The following is a 19,476-nucleotide window of genomic DNA, read 5'->3' on the forward strand; positions in this document are numbered from 1 at the left end:
AAAGTTAACATTAAAAAGACCGCATATGATACAGAATGGCAAACAAACAGGTAAGAATGTATTTGTTAATATATCCTGAAAATCTAAACAAATGGGGCACATCCAAATTATATTAAAATACTGATGATCAGCAGTAAGAATTATAGAGCAGTTATTATTGGCTTAGTATTCCTTGAGAACCCTTTAGAAAAACTGTTTTCAACTGCCAGGTGTAGTGGCACATGTCTTTAATCCTAGTACTTGGGAGGTAGAGACAGGCGGATCTCTGAGTTCGAGGCCAGCCTGGTCCACATAGAGTTCTAGGATAGCCAGGGCTACACAGAGAAACCCTGCCTCAAAAAAAGAGGAAAAAAGTACTGGAAGTTTTTAAAGTCAATTTTGAAATTATTATTTTGGTTAAGTTGAATGGTAACCATTCTTCTGCTTTAATTTGCTTTCTAAATACAAATTCTCATATATAGAATTTTCTTAAAAACAAACAAAACCCACTTTGTGCCTATTCTAAAGTTTGTTCAAAGTGTAAAGAAATTGTGGGTAAAGTCTGTGATAAATGAACTTCATTAGTTTTTTGTTCAATGTATCATGGTTCAGATTTTCTGAATTTAAACTAATAAACATGTTATAAATTATGTTAATATATGGCATTTATTTCCAAATTATATATCATAAAAACACTCAAGTAATAAAATACAGGCTGACTTGGATAAAGTATGCTTATAAATACTTTTATACTGTTCTTTGTACTGTTTGCATCCCTCAAGCAATTACATTGAACTGTCTTTGAAAATATTTTTAACAAACTTCTAGAACTCATATTAATCAGAAATGCTTTCAATCTTATGCAGCTTATTTTTAGTTGCTGCAACAAATTATTCAACTTGTACAAGAACTTTAAAGACTAGTGTCTTAGGGTTTCTAGTGCTGCGATGAAACACCATGGGAGGAAACACCATAGGGAGGAAAGAGTGCATTTGATTTATGCTTCCATATCACTGCTCATCACCAAAGGAAGTCAGGACATGGACTCTGTGGTGTTTTGAAAGAAAATGGCTCCCAAAGGGAATGGTACTATAGGAGGTGTGACCTTGTTGAAGGAAGTGTGTCACTGTGGGGGCAGGCTTTGAGGTCTCTGTTCTCAAGCTTCACTCAGTGTGACAGTCAGTCGACTTTCTATTGCCTCACAGTCAAGATGTAGGACTTTCAGCTCCAGCACCATGTCTGCCTGCACACTGTCATGCTCCCTGCCATGACTGACTGAACCTCTGAAACTGTAAGTGAGCCACCTTAATTAAATATTTTCTTTATAAGAGTTGCCATAGTCATGGTGACTCCTCACAGCAATTAAAAACAAAAACTGAGACAAACTCAAATGGATTAGGAACCTGGAGGCAGGAGCTGACGCAGAGGCCATGAAGGAATGCTGCTTATTGGCTTGCTCCTCATGGCTTACTCAGCCTGCTTTCTGATAGAACTCAGGACCACCAGCCCAGGGACAGCACCACTTAAAATGGACTGGACCTTCCCCCATCAATCACCAATTAAGAAAATGTTTCTAGCCAGGTGGTGGTGGCGCACACCTTTAATCCCAGCACTCGGGAGGCAGAGCCAGGCGAATCTCTGTGAGTTCGAGGCCAGCCTGGGCTACCAAGTGAGTTCCAGGAGAGGCGCAAAGCTACACAGAGAAACCCTGTCTTGAAAAACCAAAAAAAAAGAAAAAAAAAAAAAGTTTCCACAGACTTACAGTTCACTCTTAAAGGATACATTTTCTCAGTTGAGGCTCCCTCCTCTCTGGTTGACTATACCTTGTGTCAAGTTGACATAAAACTAGCCAGTACTAGTATGCAAACTATTTAACTATGATGGCATATTTTGACAACTAAAATCCAAACTACCAAATGGCTCAACATACATCCAAAGCAGGTTGATGTTGGGTCTCAGACCAGGTGCATTATTTTACAATAACAAAGGAACAAGAGGCCCTCAGATGACTCCTAACATCAATCTGTCTGCTGAATGAAAACTACAACAAACATCATTTCTCCTCTGCTCGTGGTTTTCCCATTGCTGCCTGTTAATAGTTCTAGTGTTGGTCATTGTTACCTACTAAAAATACACTAACAAGCATTAAACTTAGCAACTAACATTATTTTCAAGAGGTGAAACACTAAGTCCTTTACTATTCCCATTATCCGTGCTTCTGATTTCAGCTTAGATTCTTCTGTTAGTAGGCTGTTGCTGACAAAAGTGACCCAGCTTGTGACACAACTGACTTGTTCACAGGTTTTCAATGTTCTGTATTCTAAAGCTTGTCTATCTACCTACTGTCTATTATTATACCATACATACTTATTTTGTGGTGCTGGGGATTGAACTCAGGCCCTTGTGCATGAGAAGCAAGCACTCTAAGCTACACCTCAACCCACCATGCATTTTACTTTAAAAAGCATAGATAATAACTTTAATACAAGAATCTTAGAATGCTCTGATTATGAAGATATTCCATTTCAGAAATGTTAAGGTTTTTAAAATTAAAAGCTGTCCAACCCTATGACTGGCCTTTGGCATGAGACCACCATGCTAAGGTCAGAGCACCTGGCTGGGTTCTCAGGGTGATTACTGCTTTTGATTGGGTAATCCTTACACAATTCTACTCAGCTCTGGCTCAGGGTCTTCAGGGTCAAGGTATCAGAAATGAACTTTTGGACAGTCATATAGATTCTAATAATGTTGTAGAATATTCTTTACACTGTGTGAAGATGTGTCACTGTGATTGGTTTAATAAAAAGCTAAATGACCAATAGCTAGGCAGGAGGTATAGGTGGGACTTCTGGACAGAGAGCGCTCTGGGAGGAAGAAAGGCCAGTGGCCAGCCAGATGGAAGGGAAGCAGGATGGGAGTACAGAGTAAAGGTACCAAGCCACGTAAAAAAAAGGTAGATAAAAAAATATGGGCTAATTTAAGTTATAAGAACTAGTTAAGAACAAGCCTAAGGTAAGGCTGAGCTTTCATAATTAATAATAAAACTCTGTATCATTTTTTTGTGAGCTGGCAGCCCAAAGAAAAATCCATATACATAATAGTGCACCATAATAACATGAGAGTCAGATATCATTACAGAACTACCAGTTATCCTCCTGAGAACAGGTTTAACAAACACCTAATCCTTGACTATAATACAATTTATACTATCTCAAAATGCAAAGGATTATCTGTGAGGAGAAAGTAGGAATTTTATCACATTGGAGGAAATGTAAAAAAAAGTCTTTTGTTTTCATCTGTTTGAACTTCTCACAAGGGCTAAAAATCAATCTGGCAAGCAAAATTTGTATAGACATGTAATTTAATTAAGAGACAACCTTTATAGCTTATGTGGTCACACTTTCTCATGACACAGTTGAAAAAGAAGACCCAGTGGGGCATGGTGGGGCATACTTTTAATCCCAGCACATAGGAGGCAGAAGCAGGAGGATTTCTGTGAGTTCCAGGCCAGCAGGTACTATGCAAACTCCTTTCTCAAAGAGCCTAGTAAAATTATACTAGTGCTATCAATCAACACTTGCACTGACTTTTTGAGAATAGTATTGTGTTCCCCTCTCTCCTGGTATTACCAAGCACATTACCTGCACAAAGTATGCAGGATTAGGTTTACTACGAAACCAAATCAAGCTCAGGCAAAGTTGTACTGTGTCATTCATCATTAGAGAGATAAAATCAAAATCACAGAGAAAATACTTCATACTAAGAGCTAAAATATGGTCTTAACAAAACAAGCAACAAACAACAAGGCTCTGAGGCTGCCAAGTAGCAAAAGTATGCAGAGTACCCGGGATTCTCAAAATTTCTTGACTAGCAACATGGTACGTGTATTTCAGATGGGTTTGGCAGTTTCTTACAAAGTTAAACAGAAACTTTCCAAACAAAAAATATGTCCTATTCAACCTCATTTTCCCACACCCTAGATCACAATGTGGAAGTTTTATTCAGAATCATCAAAACCGTAATAACAGTTTGGCTGGCATGGTGGTGCGTGCATGCCTGTAACACAGCAGCACTCAGAGAGGCAAGGTAGGCTGATCTCCGTGAATTCAAGGGCAGCATGATCTACATAGTAAGTTCCAGGTCAGCCAAGGCCATAAAGTGACACTCTTGTCTCAAAAAACGAAATAAAACAACCACACAACAACACAGAAATAATCCAAATGTCTATTAGGTGGTAAATATATAAACAAATTGTAGCATCTAGGAACCAAAACCCGAGACAAGCAACAACAGACTAATCTCCAAAGCTTCACACACTGTGTGAGTCCACCTAAATGATGATATATTAGGGAAACAGCAAAATCTAAGGACAGCAACCAGACTGGAGGCAGCTAGCGAGGTCTGGCTGAGACAAGAGGCTCAAAAGGCGACAACTTTTCTAAGGTACTAAGGTTTTCTGAGATATCCTGAGGAATAATTCATTCATCCCCAATTTAACACATTTCTGAGGGGGTTCCCAGTAATCACTCTGCTGTTGCCACACTAAAGTCACTCTCTAGTCCAGAAGAAAGTGGATAATAGAGTTAATAGGGAGTACTCTATGTTAGGGTGTTGGATCTCTTGGAGCTGGATGTACAGGATGTTGAGGGCCTACATGGGTGCTGTGAAGAAAACTCAAGTCCTCTGTAAGAACAGTACCTGCTCCTAATTCTGAGCCACCTCTCCAGCCCTGAATTCCCTATCTTACATATTAGGGCTCTTATCAAGCCCAAGGCTCACAAAGAGATTCAAGGAGAGCACTCAGGAATCAGCAGCTGTAGAAAAGGTCACCAGCATGCTCCAACACAGGTTAAGAAAGAACCACATCATCCTGGTCTGTGTGTGGCTTGCAGTGAAAATCAGAAGTTATTCTTAGAACACTAACTTCTCACCTGTAAAATTTCCTTACAGCAGTAGGTAAGAAACTGCTGAGGATTTCGTATACAGATCTAGATACAACCCCACCACCAGACTACAGCTGGTAGCATTTTCTAGAGGCAAGAGGGACCTACCTGGGTCTCTAACTCAAGATGCTATCTATGCATGTGTTATCTATCTTCATCAAGTAATTATGTCCAAGGATATTCTAGCAAATAACTCACATGTAGAAATACACTAAAATGCACTATTATGGGAAACATTTCATTAAGAAACAAAAAAGTATCTAATTACCTTATTTCAAATGTAAAAGGTGAGACATTATTAATAAGTATTCCTCTCATTTTCATTTATGTGCAAATTTTAACATTGATGTGAATAACAAAATATTTGGGCAAAAAGAAACTAATAAAAATTAAACATTCTGTGAACTTCTAGAAAACAAACAAAAACAAACATTTCTTGGTCCTTGATGTTTGCACAATAAAAATGTCAAATCTTTCTAGAGATACAAAGCCTCTGGAACTTTTAGACACAGCCCACCAGAACCATGCACCTACACTCAATTGGCCCAAGCCTTGACCACAGTGCCATTGTCTGCTATTTCCTAAAATGCATTACAACCCTTTCTGTTTTAAATGTTGTACCCTGCAACTGAAAGCTCTTCTGTCTCTGTATACTCATCAACCACCCTCTGAGGTCCAGTTCTAATGTTATATTCTCAGAGAATCCCCTCAGTAAAGCCAGCTGCTCCCTTTTACAGCCCCACAGTATCTCTGGAGTGCACATTTGTCTGATCACGTCAGTCTCTCCTTTAGGCTAGACTGGCATCTAGAATGAGGCCATTTCTTATCTTTGCAATTCTGGTTCTTGACAGGTGTAAGCTCCAGGTTTGAACTGAATGAATTCCTCAAAATTAAGAGTAACAAAGATCTTCACTAAGAAAAATTAGAGTATAATTAAATAAGTATCACTTGAGACAAAGAAATTTGTAAGTCAAACTATAATTTTTTGGTTATACTAAAAATTTCTTAAGTCATAAACATGACTGTTACATTCTGGATCTGAACTATATCCTGAAGGTTCATGAGTCAAAGGTTTGGTCCCCAAAGCAGCACTGGTCAGATAACTGGATCATGAGGGCTCTTTCCCCATCAACGGGTTCATCAGTGGATAGATTTTTAGTACTGCCAAGTGGTAGGAACCAGGAAGTAGGGCTTATTGGAAGATAGGAGGAATTTCTATTTGTTTTGAGACATTATCTCTCATATAGCCCAGGGTGTCCACAAACTCTCTATGTAACTAAGGATAACCATGAACTCCTGATCCTCCCACTACTAACTTCCAATTTTGTAATTATAGGTGTATCCCAGCATGTCATCTTGGAGACACACTCTAGAACAGTGGTTCTCAACCTTCCCAATGCTGTGACCCTTTAATACAGTTCCTCATGTTGTGATGATCCCAACTATAAAATTATTTTCGATGCTACTTCTTAATTGGACTGAGAACCATGGACTGAAACCATAAGCCAAAATAAATGTTTCCTCCTTTTGTTTATGCCAGGCATATTATTTCAGCAATGGAAGCTGGGGACTCATGGTCTCCCTAAAGGTAAACCTATCATCTTACCAAAGGTATCAGATTGTCTTTAAAAAGATTTCTCATAAAAGCCCTTAAAATCTATTCTTAATTGTATCACTTTGCCGTTTTTAAAAGTTATATCACCTAACAGCCTTTATTTAATTTTTCTCTATAATAAACACTACACGTAATAGTGAAGGCATAGTTTCCTAACTGACAGGCTATAGGTCTTATAGCAATCAGGTAAAATTATCCAGTCTAAATCTAAAACATAACAACACAACTGATAGAGACAGTGTCTTCTGTTGATGGAAATAATTTTACCCCAGAGTTAAAGAAGATCAGAGCATCAACATTAAGTTCTCAACACGGATTGTGATTAGCAATACATTCCACACCAATCCTTAAAAGCAAGCAACCTATGTGGTGGTTGAAATGAGAATGGCCCCCAGAGGCTCAAGTGTCGGAATACATGGTCTTCAGTTGGTGGAATTGTTTGAGAAAGACTAGGAGGTGTGGCCTTTTTGGAGTAATGTCACTGGGGGTGGGCTTTGAGGTTTCAAAAACCATTCCCAGTTAGCTCTCTCTGCTTCTTGCAGATGTAAGCTCTCAGCTACCATGCTTCACATCATGACGGATATGGACTCTTATCCCGAACCCTGAGCCTCAAAATTAAATGTCTTCTTTTATAAATTGTTTGGGACATGGTGTTTTGTCATGGCAATAAAAAAGTTACTAAGACACCCGCTAATCAAGTAAATTACCTAACAACAACTTAAAAATATATCAGACCACATTATATCAGGATTCATAGCTTAATAAACACCCTTTCTCTAATTTTCATTATCTGTTCTCTGTTACACATTCCAACTCTCAACTGAAGCAATGAAAATAAGTTTGAACTGATCATACAAGAGAATCTGTCAAATCTAAAAATTATATAAAATTAGCACTATGGATATAGAGATATTTACCTTGAGTCATAATCAGAACTCTACCTTTAAATCTAATCAATAAACATTTATTTGCACAGCACAGGATGCTGGTACAAGGGAGTAAGGATGGAGGTGATAACAAAAGGTATTAATGCATGACACTCTGAGTAACTTTTTCCCACACCAGCAGGTCATTACTCTTATCCTTACACAAGTAAGGATAAGTAACTTGCCCAAGGTATTTTGCCCTTGGTATTTTGAACTAGAATTCTGTCCTGTCTGAGGAAAATAGTATGAACACAAGTAACAACTTAACTCTAAAGGTACACAATTTCAAATTTTAAAAGATACGATGCTGGGACTTCAGAGCTGGCAAACACAATCAGGTTGAGACAGAAGAATTAAGAAGAGTCCATTTGCTGGCTTAGTAGGAATTTCCTTCTACGCTATACCAATAGGAAACCAAGCAACCAAGTAGGGGAGAGAGTGTCTTTAAGAATCTTGATGAGGGGCAGTGGTGGTGTGTGCCTTTAATTCTGGCACTTGGGAGGAAGAAGCAGGTGGATCTCTACAAGTTTGAGGCCAACCTAGTCTACAGAGGGAGTTCCTGGACAGCCAAGACTACACAGAGAAACCCTGTCTCCAAAAAAAAAAGAAAAAAGAAAAAAGAAAAAAAAGAATCTGGATGAGAGCGATCACATCATTTTTCATCATTTGGTGAAATTTTCTTTTACAATAGAGAAACTGCCTCAGATTTTAAGCCACCAATCCCCACAAACACTCCACTGTGTAATGAACCTCATAGAAGAACGATGCCTCTGCACATGACACCTAAGCTTGCTGACTGAAGATCCTTAATAATAAGGAATTTTTCACATGGAAGATGGTTTTTGGAACTTTAGTTTCTTCTAAGTATTTAACCATATTAATGCTGTTTTTAATGTACTCTTGCTTTGGCAATTATTTTCAAAAGAATCTGTCTTTCTAATGTGGTAACCATTTAGCTCTACCGATCTGGAAATGTTTGAACCTCAGGGGAGAAAATAAAATTAAAACAAAGGAGAATTCAGGAATTCTCAGAAAACACTGAAAATACTGACTTTCATGAAACATCCAATTTCACCCACTTAAAGTTCCTTAAAACTGAATAACAAAAAGAAATACTTCATAATGTTCCCTCAGGACTGGGCACAGAGTGACACAAATGCACGGGACATCTGGGAACAGCAAGTGGGGGAGTAGAATGGGATTCAAACAAAACGGGCCTATTACAGAGGACCAAACACTAAGTTAGGAACTTCGGGTTAAAGAGTATAGACTGGACGCATGCAATTACTTCATGCTTCTCCAACTATATTTAACTATATTTAAACTATGTTTAAAACAAGAGAAAAGAAAAAATTTGAAGAGTATAAACCCATACAAAACAGAAACATGAGCTGAGGAGTTATAAAGCAAGGCAAGTGGTAGCTACTATGGCAGGCAACTGAGAAACTGCTTAGCAGCAAGCCAGGCACCTTATTTATATTTTAGCAAAGAAAGGTCCTTCAAGAAGTGAAGTCCAGGGCTGGGGCAGGGAGAATGTAAGATGAACAGACGCAGCATTGTATGGTACCAGAGAATTAGGCAGCACTTGGAGAGTAAGGACACTGAACAGAAAGGGCTCCCCTTGGTCCAAACTGGAACAGTTTAATCAGCAAAACAGATAACTGTTAGTAAAAATCTGAGTAATTTCTTAGCCAGGCAGTGGTGGCACATGCTTTTAATTCCAGCACTCAGGAGACAGAGGCAGGCAGTAGGTCCCTGTGAGTTCCATCCAGCCTGGTCTATAAAGCAAGCTCCAGGATAGCCAGAGCTACATAGAGAAACCCTATCTTAAAAAAAACAAAACAACAACAACAACAACAACAAAAAACCTGACTAATTTCTCTACTATCATTACTCATTTGTGATAAGGCTGATTCTGACTCGAGAACTGTTTTACAATCATGGAAATGCTAAGATCAAGAAGCTAGAGGAAAGGTACACATGAACCTTGTATTCTTTCCACAATTGTTCCAAAGATATTAAAAAAAAAAAAAAAAGAGAGAAGCCTTGGGAACTGGCCATTTCAGAACTCCTAGGAGAACTGACTGAAATCTAAGCAGCAGTTTGAACCCCAGGTTCCCTCTTCTCCTCAAATCTTCCTGACAAAGCACTAAACAATCTTTGAAAAGCATAACCAGGTATATATGAAGGATTTTGAAGAACTGGGAAAGTGAATGAAATATCATCTGCATACTCTGTGATAAGACTTCTAGGACCTCCTTATACCTACTCATAAATTTGCGCCCTCCTGGAAAAAAAAAAAAGTTTTCTGTGCAACTCACCTAACACAAAAGAAACTGATGTGTTCCTAGACGCTATGGTCTAAAGGTTTCCCCACCTCCACCCTCACAGACCACCCATGCAGACACTGAGCCCTAGTCCTCAATATGATGTTTGGAGGTGAGGCCTTTGGGAGTTTATTAGCTCAAAGGGGCACAGACCTCATTAAAGAGAACATGTCTCTGTAAAAGATGTCCCAGAGACCTGCCTCACTCTCTTCCACTATAAGACACAAGAAGAGATGCTGGTTTTGAACAAGGAAAACCTTGATCATGGACTTCCTTGCCCCCAAAACTTTGAGAAGCAAATTTCTGTTATTTACAAACCACTCAGCTTACTGTACTTTGCTGCAGCAGTCCAAACAGACTAAGCTATTGGGACTTTGTTAGGAAATGGTCCAGACATGTCACCATACAGGGAAAACATACAGGGAAAGCATAAACACTAGCTGGCAGTGTTTCCATTCTGCCTTAAGGACTCCTCTGAAGTTAGTACAGACCCCCAAGGATCTTTGAAGGAAAGTATCTACATGAAAGACAAAATCCAAAACAAGCAAACAGAAACGAATTCAGAGGAAAATAAATATGTAGAGAAGAAAACTACCAGCTTTTCCAAAGAGAGAGAACCAAAAGAAACTGTTTCCGGAATTCTGAAGTAGGCATTCCTCTACTCTGGTGAAGCTGTTGAACACAACAGCATCTTCTACTTGCTCTTGCCCCCTCCCCAATACTGGAGGGTCCTTAGAATTCCAAACAGTCTATGTTACACTCCTTAGTTGAGTTTATTTTATCTGCAGTGCTAGGTTCTGGCCAGTCCTGCATACTTTGTAATTTATCTCACTGTCCTGGAAACTTCGCTTAAGTAACTTTAATTTCTTTGATTTCTTTTATTTTATTTTCTCTGTTCTCTTTTGAGTTTTAACTATGTAGGCCTTGGGTCTATTAACTTGTCTTAATGTGGGAGGGGGGTTGTTCTCATCTATTTTCTATTTTTTTCTTTTCTCCTTTCTTAGAGAAACTTTCTTCTACTAGTTTGGTTTTTGTTTGTTTTTGAGAAAGGCTCTCACCTTGGCCAAGGCCGACCTGGAATTGCTGTCTATGTAAATCAGGGTGGCCTCCAGCTCAGAGAAGCTGAAGTAAACAGGTGCATTTGGAGCAGGTAAGAAGGCCCTAGCAGTTTCTTACAATGACAAAAAAGGGCAGGTTTGAACATAAGAGGAGAGGCTTTACAATATGGCTTCTCAACAGTGGCCCTATTGGGATTTTTCTTCTTCTTTGTCTTTCTTTCAAAGACAGGGTCTCTCTATGGACCCCTGGCTGTCCTAGAACCCTTTACATAGACCAAACTGGCCTCGAACTCACAGAAATCCACCTGACTCTGCCTCCCAGAGTGCTGGGATTAAAGGAGTGTGCTACCATGCCTGATTTACAGTTCTTTGTTAAGGAGGCTGTTCTGGTCCTAGAAAGCCCTTTGGCAGCATACCTGGTTTCTACCCCCACCCTGTTCTTTTCTGTACACCCCAATATTGTCAAACACATCCCCTGCCACCCATTAAGGACCATTTGGCTAAATTAATATATAGAAAAATAAGAAAAAAATTGAAAAATATGAACTCAACCTGGTTGTGGTGAAGGACACCTTTAATGTCAGCACTTGGGAGGCAAAGGAGGGACTCTACAGCTAAAGTCTCTATAGATTACTACTAAATCCTAGTTTAAAATATGGAGGTAAGTATCTGCCATCAGAGGTAGTAAACAGAAACTTTAAAACACCTAAGGCAATTCTCAACTGCTTAACAAAGTAACCCTAGTAAGGTATATTTACAATGGCTAGGGCTAGCCAGCCTGGAAGCAGAACAATCACTTAGAAGGATATTTGGAGTGATAAAATAATTACAGATGCAGAGCTGCAAAATGGTAAAGATTCAAGAGACATTTTGTAATGTCTAAGTGAAGAATACATGAGAAAAAAGGAAAAGGGGAAATCAAAACCATGTTCTAGCTTAAGCAAATAAATAGATGAATTGCAAGTATACAATGTAGATGAGACACCTACAAATGTATAAATCACAATCAAAAGCTGAAGTCATACAAGTGACTATTATGCTTACTCAAGACAAATACTCAAATACAGCAGGAAAGCAGAAGAAATAAAAACAATGATACATCAATAGTAATGATCAGTATAACATCAATAATGACCTAAAAACAACAAAACATGCAAAGCTGCAGTCAGACAGCCCAATCATTCTCCCACTACTGCACTGGATAGAACTTAGATGCCCACTGTTTTCTCAACAGAATTGGACTCATACATAGTCTGAATTTGGTCTCCTTTCACTGCTTTAAATGATAATTTTCAGGAAGTGCTGGACCTCTATTAATACTTCCATTTAAGACACTGATGCGTACTATCTGAGAAGCCTCTCACAAGGAAGAACCAATGTTTTGTAAGAATGACACAAACAAACTAACTGGGAGGCGGCGGTGCAGCGCGGCGCACGCCTTTAATCCCAGCACTCGGAAGGCAGAAGCAGGCAGGTCTCTTTGTGAGTTTGAAGCCAGCCTGGTCTACAGAGTGAGTTCCAGGACAGCCAGGACTGTTACACAGAGAAACCTTGTCTCAAAAAAAGAATCAACAAAATAAAAAATGAATGTGGCACTGCAACAATTTCAAGTAATTTAATCAAGAAAAATAAAATTAAGAGACTATTCATTTGAGATGGTCTTTATTAGATAGTGATGAAAAGATTTATTCTATAAGAAATAAGACAACGGAGAAACCAACAGTCATTGAAGATCTCTCCTATACAGTTGTGAAGCTGCTGCCCTCAAATAAGTTAATATACACAATGCATATGTGACAGTATCTGGTATCTCAATAAATGTTTGTTATTACTATCATCACTAGATTCCCAAACCCAGTTCCAAATGTAAGGAGTAGTCACAGCATGGAAAAAAAACAAAAACAAAAAAAAACCAAGCCAGGCAGTGGTGGCGCACACCTTTAATGCCAGCACTCGGGAGGCAGAGCCAGGTGGATCTCTGTGAGTTCAAGGCCAGCCTGGGCTACAGAGTGAGTTCCAGGAAAGGCACAAAGCTACACAGAGAAACCCTGTCTCAAAACAAAACAAAACAAAAACAAACAAAAAAACAAAAAAAATCCTAAAAAAAGAAAAAAAACAAACAAACCAAAACACTGAAGCATGCAATTTACATTTACACTTATTTTTTTCACTCCTTTCCTATATTTATATGCTCCATGTCCTAAAAGAATCATTTTTAAAACTTTAGTGCCAGGTGTATTGGTACACCTTTAATCCCAGCACTCAAGAGGCAGAGGCAGGAGGAGCTCTGTGAGTTGAAGGCCAGCCTGGTCTACATAGTAAGCTCCAGGCCAGCCAAGACTACATAGACCCTGTCTTAAAAAAAAAAAAAAAATATATATATATATATATATATATATACACACACACACACACACACACACACACACACACACACACACTAATAAATATGTACCTTACTGTTTATACTCTATGATACTCAAGGTTATCTATTCTAACTTTCTCCTATGTGGCTACTCATACATGCTATGTCCCAAACCCTTTTAAGGAAACAGAATGAAACAACAACCAGGCAATAATAAGAAGATACTAAAAGCAAACAATCTCAACACCAAAATCAATAGCCCACAATGAAAAGGCACATGGTAGAGTAAAACAGGGATGTTCTCCTCAATGAACACCGCCCTCTCCTTTTGCTCTTTTTGGGGTACAATTTAGGAGTACTAAAATGCTGGCTTATATTCAAATGAACAAGCAAGAAGCAGTAAAGAGCTGAGGAATGTAGACTCCAGATAGGAAGGGTGGGCTCTGCTGTCCTCCTCCTCCTCCATCTTTAGCCATGAGAAAAACTCTCTATGGAAATGTTGACCAGTGGCCACTATCAAAAGATGACACTAGAGAGCTACATTTCTCTCAATGCAAAAACTTAAAATAACAGAGCTCTCTTAAGAAGAAAAAGATGTTATGGGGATAAGTCATGGATGTGGAAACAGCTTGCCAACTATGCTGTGGAAAACCTCCAAGTGGAGGATAGCCAGTTAGAATTTGAAGCCTCCTTACATCCTTATAACCATACAAATGAATATGTTCTAGTCTATACTCCAGCAAAGATACTCCCCTAGACTTGTAATATATATAAAAAAACAAAAGGGAGAAGCATGTCACTTCTGCTGTCAAGGAATGCCACTGAACAACATACAATTCGGGGCCCACAATCGATGTTCCAAAGCACTCTTTATGAACTGCTAAATAACCTCTACTCATACGCAGACGCCTACTAAGGAGAAACTCCTCAGGTTAAAACGCTCGAGACTTTTCAGAATAAAGGAGGTTTATGGAGTGTGTCCAGAGGTTCTGAACAGGTGAAGTCAGTAGGGAAGAGGGGCAGCACAAACAGAAGTATAGAGCAAACTGGAGGGAAACCTGTTTGTCTACATTAAAAGCTTGCTCCATGGGAAGAAAGACAAGCTCGGAAAATGCAGGTTGTGGCCAGAAGCAAGTGTACTGAGCCTTGAATACCACGTTGCACACGGCCTATATATACAGCAACCACTGAAAGCTGTGGCCTAATAATGAAATCCCCACGTCAACCATGTTCATGTACTGAAGAAAACTAGTCTTTTGATTTTTTTAATTCAACAATTTAAAAAATCACCCATAACTCAAACAAAAACAGTTGGACTACAGTTTGTCAGTCTCTGTATACTAAGATGCTGTCTCCAGTAGTTCCCTAAGAGACATTTGTCCCAGAGTTTCAGGGACCAAAATAATCTTAACTCACTTAACAACTGCATGAATTCACACACTGGATCCATAAGCCACATCCATAAGGGCCAGAGCTTCTCTGAAGCAAAACAAATTTTTCTAGGATTGTTAATATAGCCCACTGGAATAATGCAGGAAAGCTTTTAATTCTGCAATATCTTCTCACTAAATACAAGCACCTGAAGAATTATAAACTGTTTTTATTGCCAAAGTAACATGGAGTAAACTTAAGAGGACAAGCAAGAAATGATAAAGACCCAAGCCCTAGTGGTCTACCTGCCACCGAGTCCTTATTTGAACAATTCACTTTCAACCTGATAGCTGTACTTCTCACCCCTGGGAAAAGTGAAGTTTAAATGACTAGCTGATCACCACGATTTTCTCTCAGATTTAGCAATGTATGATTTAACTACTTAAATAACAAAGAAAATAAAACTCTGGGTAAATTAATGGGCAGATAGGATGTTTGTTTTGTTTCTCCAACGACACAAAAAAAATTCAAGGAAGAAGAAGAGTTTGAAAGCCCGTGTACTTGGTTTAAGAGATCACTTGGCTTATTTTGGAACACAGTCATGGTAGTTCAGAAGCAAATATGGACGTAGAATAACCTCTCGGATGAAGAATGAGTACGGCCTTCAAATAAGAAAACACTATCTGGCTAGCTAAAAAAAAGTTTACATCTCAAGAGCAATACTGTGCATGATCCCAGGAAGCAAGAACCATGGATAAAATACTGAAAACCAAGGAACAGGAAATAAAGCATAAAATCCAGAAGGAAAAAAAAAGTTAAGCTCATCAGATAAGGGAGATTTCAAACTTCCAAGAGGTTAAAAAAAAAAAAAAAAAGAGCACTGCAATATCAGTTTTTAAGACAACAGATAAGTTCCTGCAAAGCAGGATATGTGCATATCTCTATCAAGACTTATACAAACCAAATTACTACTATAATCTTATGCAGGGCTCACCTATGTTCTATTTTCTAACAGTTGGAAATTCAGGATTAATTTTGTCTCTTAGAATGGAAACCAGCACCAAATGAAATAAAAGTTACCTTTCTCTTAAAACCTATTACTTCCTTCCTTGTTATTTAGTACAAAGTACAAAGCCCCTGACTGGACTCAAGGAGGACTCAAGTTACCCCACCTGCCATCCCTTAGTTGTTGAAACTGTTCCAGAGGCAAGAGCTCTAATTCATGTTTATCTGCTATACAGAGTTAGTGATGCCTGATAAATACTGACACATAACTCGGCCTTAAAAAACGACACTTTTAATCCTAGCACTGGGGAGGCAGAGGCAGGCAAACCTCTGAGTTTCAGGCCAGCCTTGCCTATATAGTGAGTTCCAAGGCTACATAGCAAGATCCTACCTCAAAGAACAAAACAAAACTATATTAAATCAACTTATTGTTCATTTGATAAAAGCTGGGAATTTAACTGGATAGGTACAAAACACTAATAAAGTCACTTTTGCACTTGCCCCGGGGTTGTCTGTGTAGCAGTGAGTTGCTACAATATTAAAAAAGCCCAAAACATTTAGGAATCTGAAATGATCATGCATGAATATCAAGATCCTACCTTGCTAATTTCAACTTAACACTTGGCATCTATTTAAGGTATATGAGACATAAAAATCCAAAGCATTAAGCCTGACGATCAGCAGTTAAAAATACATGTTTGAAAATGCTGGGGATATTTATAAAGCCAACAGCCTATTAATATGTCGAAATCCACTGGCCAGTACAGGATTCCACCTTTAATCTTCTACTTACTGTTCAAGGGAAGCCAAGAAGTCCGGGAGTCTCATGTCACTCGCTTTTAAGAATTTAAGTCACCCAAATTGGCAACACCAGAGAACGACCAAAAATTCAAATAAAACAACATTTTGTCTCTCCATATGGTAAAATTAACTCGGCTATCTCCTACCTTCCCGTTCAAGTCTCACTTCACTACTTTTCAACGATCTTGGGTAGGCCCCGTTTAGGCAGGCCAATAGTACTACGAAGTAACAGGAGTTGGAAAAAAAAAAACAAACCCAAAACAAAACTCTTTAACAGTTAAGTCTGCCTTCCCCCAGATCTCAACTTGGGTGTAAATTTCACAAGCCCTGTAAGCTATACACTGTCAAATCCCAGAAGCAGCACGGTCACCCCGTCCTGCCCACGGGCAACTGTTCCAGAATGTTTTCTTTGAAATGATCCCTAACTCTCTCGACTCGACGCGTGAAATCTGGACTTCAAAAGCCACTTTCTCTCCCCAACGCCCGCCCGGAGCAGGACCCGACTCCTCCGGTCCAGTCTTTGGTGCGTTCGCCCCTCACAGCCTAGGGTCTCCCCCAGCTACGTGGCCCCCGGAGCCCGCGGTCTCCAACTGCCCGCCGCGCCCGCCGTCCACCCGGTCACACGCCTGCTCTTCCCTGCCAGCCTCCCGCCCTGGGCCTGCGCGACTCCGAGAGGTCCGCAGGCTTCGGGCCTAGCCTGGCTCCCCGGCCCCTCACCTCCTTCGGGACCAGTTGGTTCTCCTCGCCGGGCACCATCGCTCAGACTCCGACCGCTCGTCTCCGCCCTGCCTGCGGGGGACGGGTGGAGGTGGCGGCGGCTCTGTGTCTCAGGAGAGAATGGCAGCGGCAGTCATCCTCCCAGCCGCCTGAGCTCCGGCAACTGCGGAGGCCTCAGCTCAGGCCTTAGACACCAGCACGCAGACACCGACCCAGGGCGCCGCCGCCGCCGTCGCCGCCGCCGCCGCCGCCGCCCCTCCCCCGGCCCGCGGCAATCAATGGAAAAATGGCGGCTGCCGTTCTCGCGAGAATTCGGCGCGGTGGGCGCGCAGCCGGGCGCCGGGCGCCTGAGGTGCGCGGGCGGCCGTCGCGAGCTCGGAGTCCTCTCACCTCTCTCTCGTTCCCGGGGTACGCAAGGCTGGTTGAGGGCCGGTGCAAACGCGTTTTCACAACCGGGAGTCCGGTCCTCCCATCCTCCGGCTCCCTCTGTTGGCGGATGGAGGGACCAGGCCCCAGCGTCATGGACGGGCTCCAGTTCAAAGTCCCCTGTCCGACCCTACAGTCTGCAGCCCCTCTTCGGGGACCTTTGGCCGCTTACTGACAGGCTGCGCGCCTTGTAGAGAAATCACCTTTTTGGCCTTCGCCCTCAGGGCTCCAGCCCTTCTTGTCAGGATTGTTTTCTTGGCCCCCAGTCACTCAGCTCCTCCAGCCTCACTCTCCTTAGGGACCTCGGTGCCCATCAGCTAGCCCCTCAAGTCCCTTAAAGAGGAGTCCTTCCACTGCGAGATGCTCCCCTCTGCACCCTTCTGGGTAACTTGCTGTCATCATCCTACAGGGTCAAGTCTGAGGGAGCCTCTGAGAGCAGAGCTGAAATGTGCTTCAACCTGTGTGGGTTTTTTTTTTTTTTTTGAGAATGTTAATCTCTTCTGACAGTGAGTATCCTGTGTTATACTAAACAAATTTCGCATTAGTCATTTTCCTTAATCCCACTCCTTCCATTATGAAGACCCAGCGAGGCGTCCTTCATGAAGACTTCTAGCAAACTCTTGATTTTACAGCCTGCTGGGCTAATTCCATCCTGCCATGTTCCCAACACCCACAGTGCCAACTCCCTTACCTCTGTTCTTGGCTTTCCAAACTTGTTTCTATTGACCCCCCCCCCCAAAAAAAAAGCTCTCCGTACGTTATGTAAGCTGTATGAGAATGCTGCTATTTATGATTGTAAGACGTCTATAAAATGTAAAAAGTATAGCAAAGACAAAGTTTTAAAATAAATGAGTTTTTAAATAGTAATGGTATAAAAAAGATCCATTAACCCCACTGAAAATATTTAGTGAACTCACTAGATTTCATTAATTTTAAAAGCTTTAATTCTTTATGAAACGCTTATTAAAAATCTGATTCAGTGTTCAGGTTATTTCTGTAGTTGGTTTTAATAGTTGTAAGTTGGAAAAGGTAGCCCACAAAGATTTCGATCCTAATGGAAGAAGTGCATTTTCAACTCTCTCACTAATACAGTGTTCATTTTTATCTGCTCCATTCTCCAGCCATACAAAGGGTTTTGTTGAAATTCAGCTACCAATTTTCCATCTTTCCTAATGTCAACCAGAATTTTTATGTTTTACCAGGTTTGGTCTATGGTCATGGCTCAGTGGTAGAGAACTTTCCTAGCATTCTGTGGGCTCTGGATTCAATCTCTAGTACCTTCTTCCAAAACAGTCAAATACCTCCTCCCAAAACATATAACAAAAGAAAAACAAAAATCCAGATGGGCTAAAAATTCTTTATATATACTGCTCAGATTTCTAAGAATGTTGAAAAATTATGTCTTCATGTATAAGTGTACATATGATGAGTTTGGAAAGAGTTTAAACATGTTTTAAAAGTGTTTTTTATTTTATGTGTATCTGAGTATACGTGCACCACCTTCGTGCAGCTTGCAGAGGTTGGAAGAGGAACTGGTGTTGTGGACAGTTGTGAGCCACCTGGATCCTCTGCAAGAGCAGCAAGAACTCTTAACCACTGAGCCATCTCTCCAGCCCCAAGATTTAAACTTTTGAAACTTCATGATGAATTTTAAGAAATACTGCAATGAGATTCTCTTGACGGGCTGGTCTACAGAGAGAGAGAGAGAGTTCCAGGACAGCTAAGGCTACACAGAGAAACCCGGTCTCGAGAAACAAAACAACCAAACAAACAAAAAGATTCTTTTGACTAGTGAAATGTTGATGCCTCTATAAATTTGATCCAAAGGGAAGAACTCAACTTGCCACCTATATGTCCCTGGCTAGTGCATGTATCACTGTGGACCAAATGACAAAATGGAAGTGTCTCCAAATCTGTTTCAAGCATGCCACTCGTGTGACTTT

The 19,476-nt window shown here is 40.4% G+C and overlaps 1 protein-coding gene across 2 annotated transcripts in view; it reads right to left on the minus strand.

Moving 5' to 3' along the window:
* Usp47 (ubiquitin specific peptidase 47) overlaps positions 1 to 17,381 on the minus strand; it is an 87,489-nt gene extending 70,108 nt beyond the window's left edge. The window contains exon 1 of one of the 2 annotated variants that reach the window (XM_059268771.1): positions 17,108 to 17,380. In XM_059268771.1, the coding sequence (XP_059124754.1) occupies positions 17,108 to 17,146 (39 nt within the window). In that variant the 5' untranslated portion in view covers positions 17,147 to 17,380. Of the gene's footprint in view, positions 1 to 17,107 lie in introns of both variants that reach the window. The other variant, XM_059268793.1, reaches the window with a different exon arrangement.
* Between the last annotated feature and the right edge of the window lie 2,095 nt (positions 17,382 to 19,476).

This window comes from Peromyscus eremicus, chromosome 1, assembly GCF_949786415.1.
Source record: "Peromyscus eremicus chromosome 1, PerEre_H2_v1, whole genome shotgun sequence".
Classification (NCBI taxonomy): Eukaryota; Metazoa; Chordata; class Mammalia; order Rodentia; family Cricetidae; genus Peromyscus; species Peromyscus eremicus.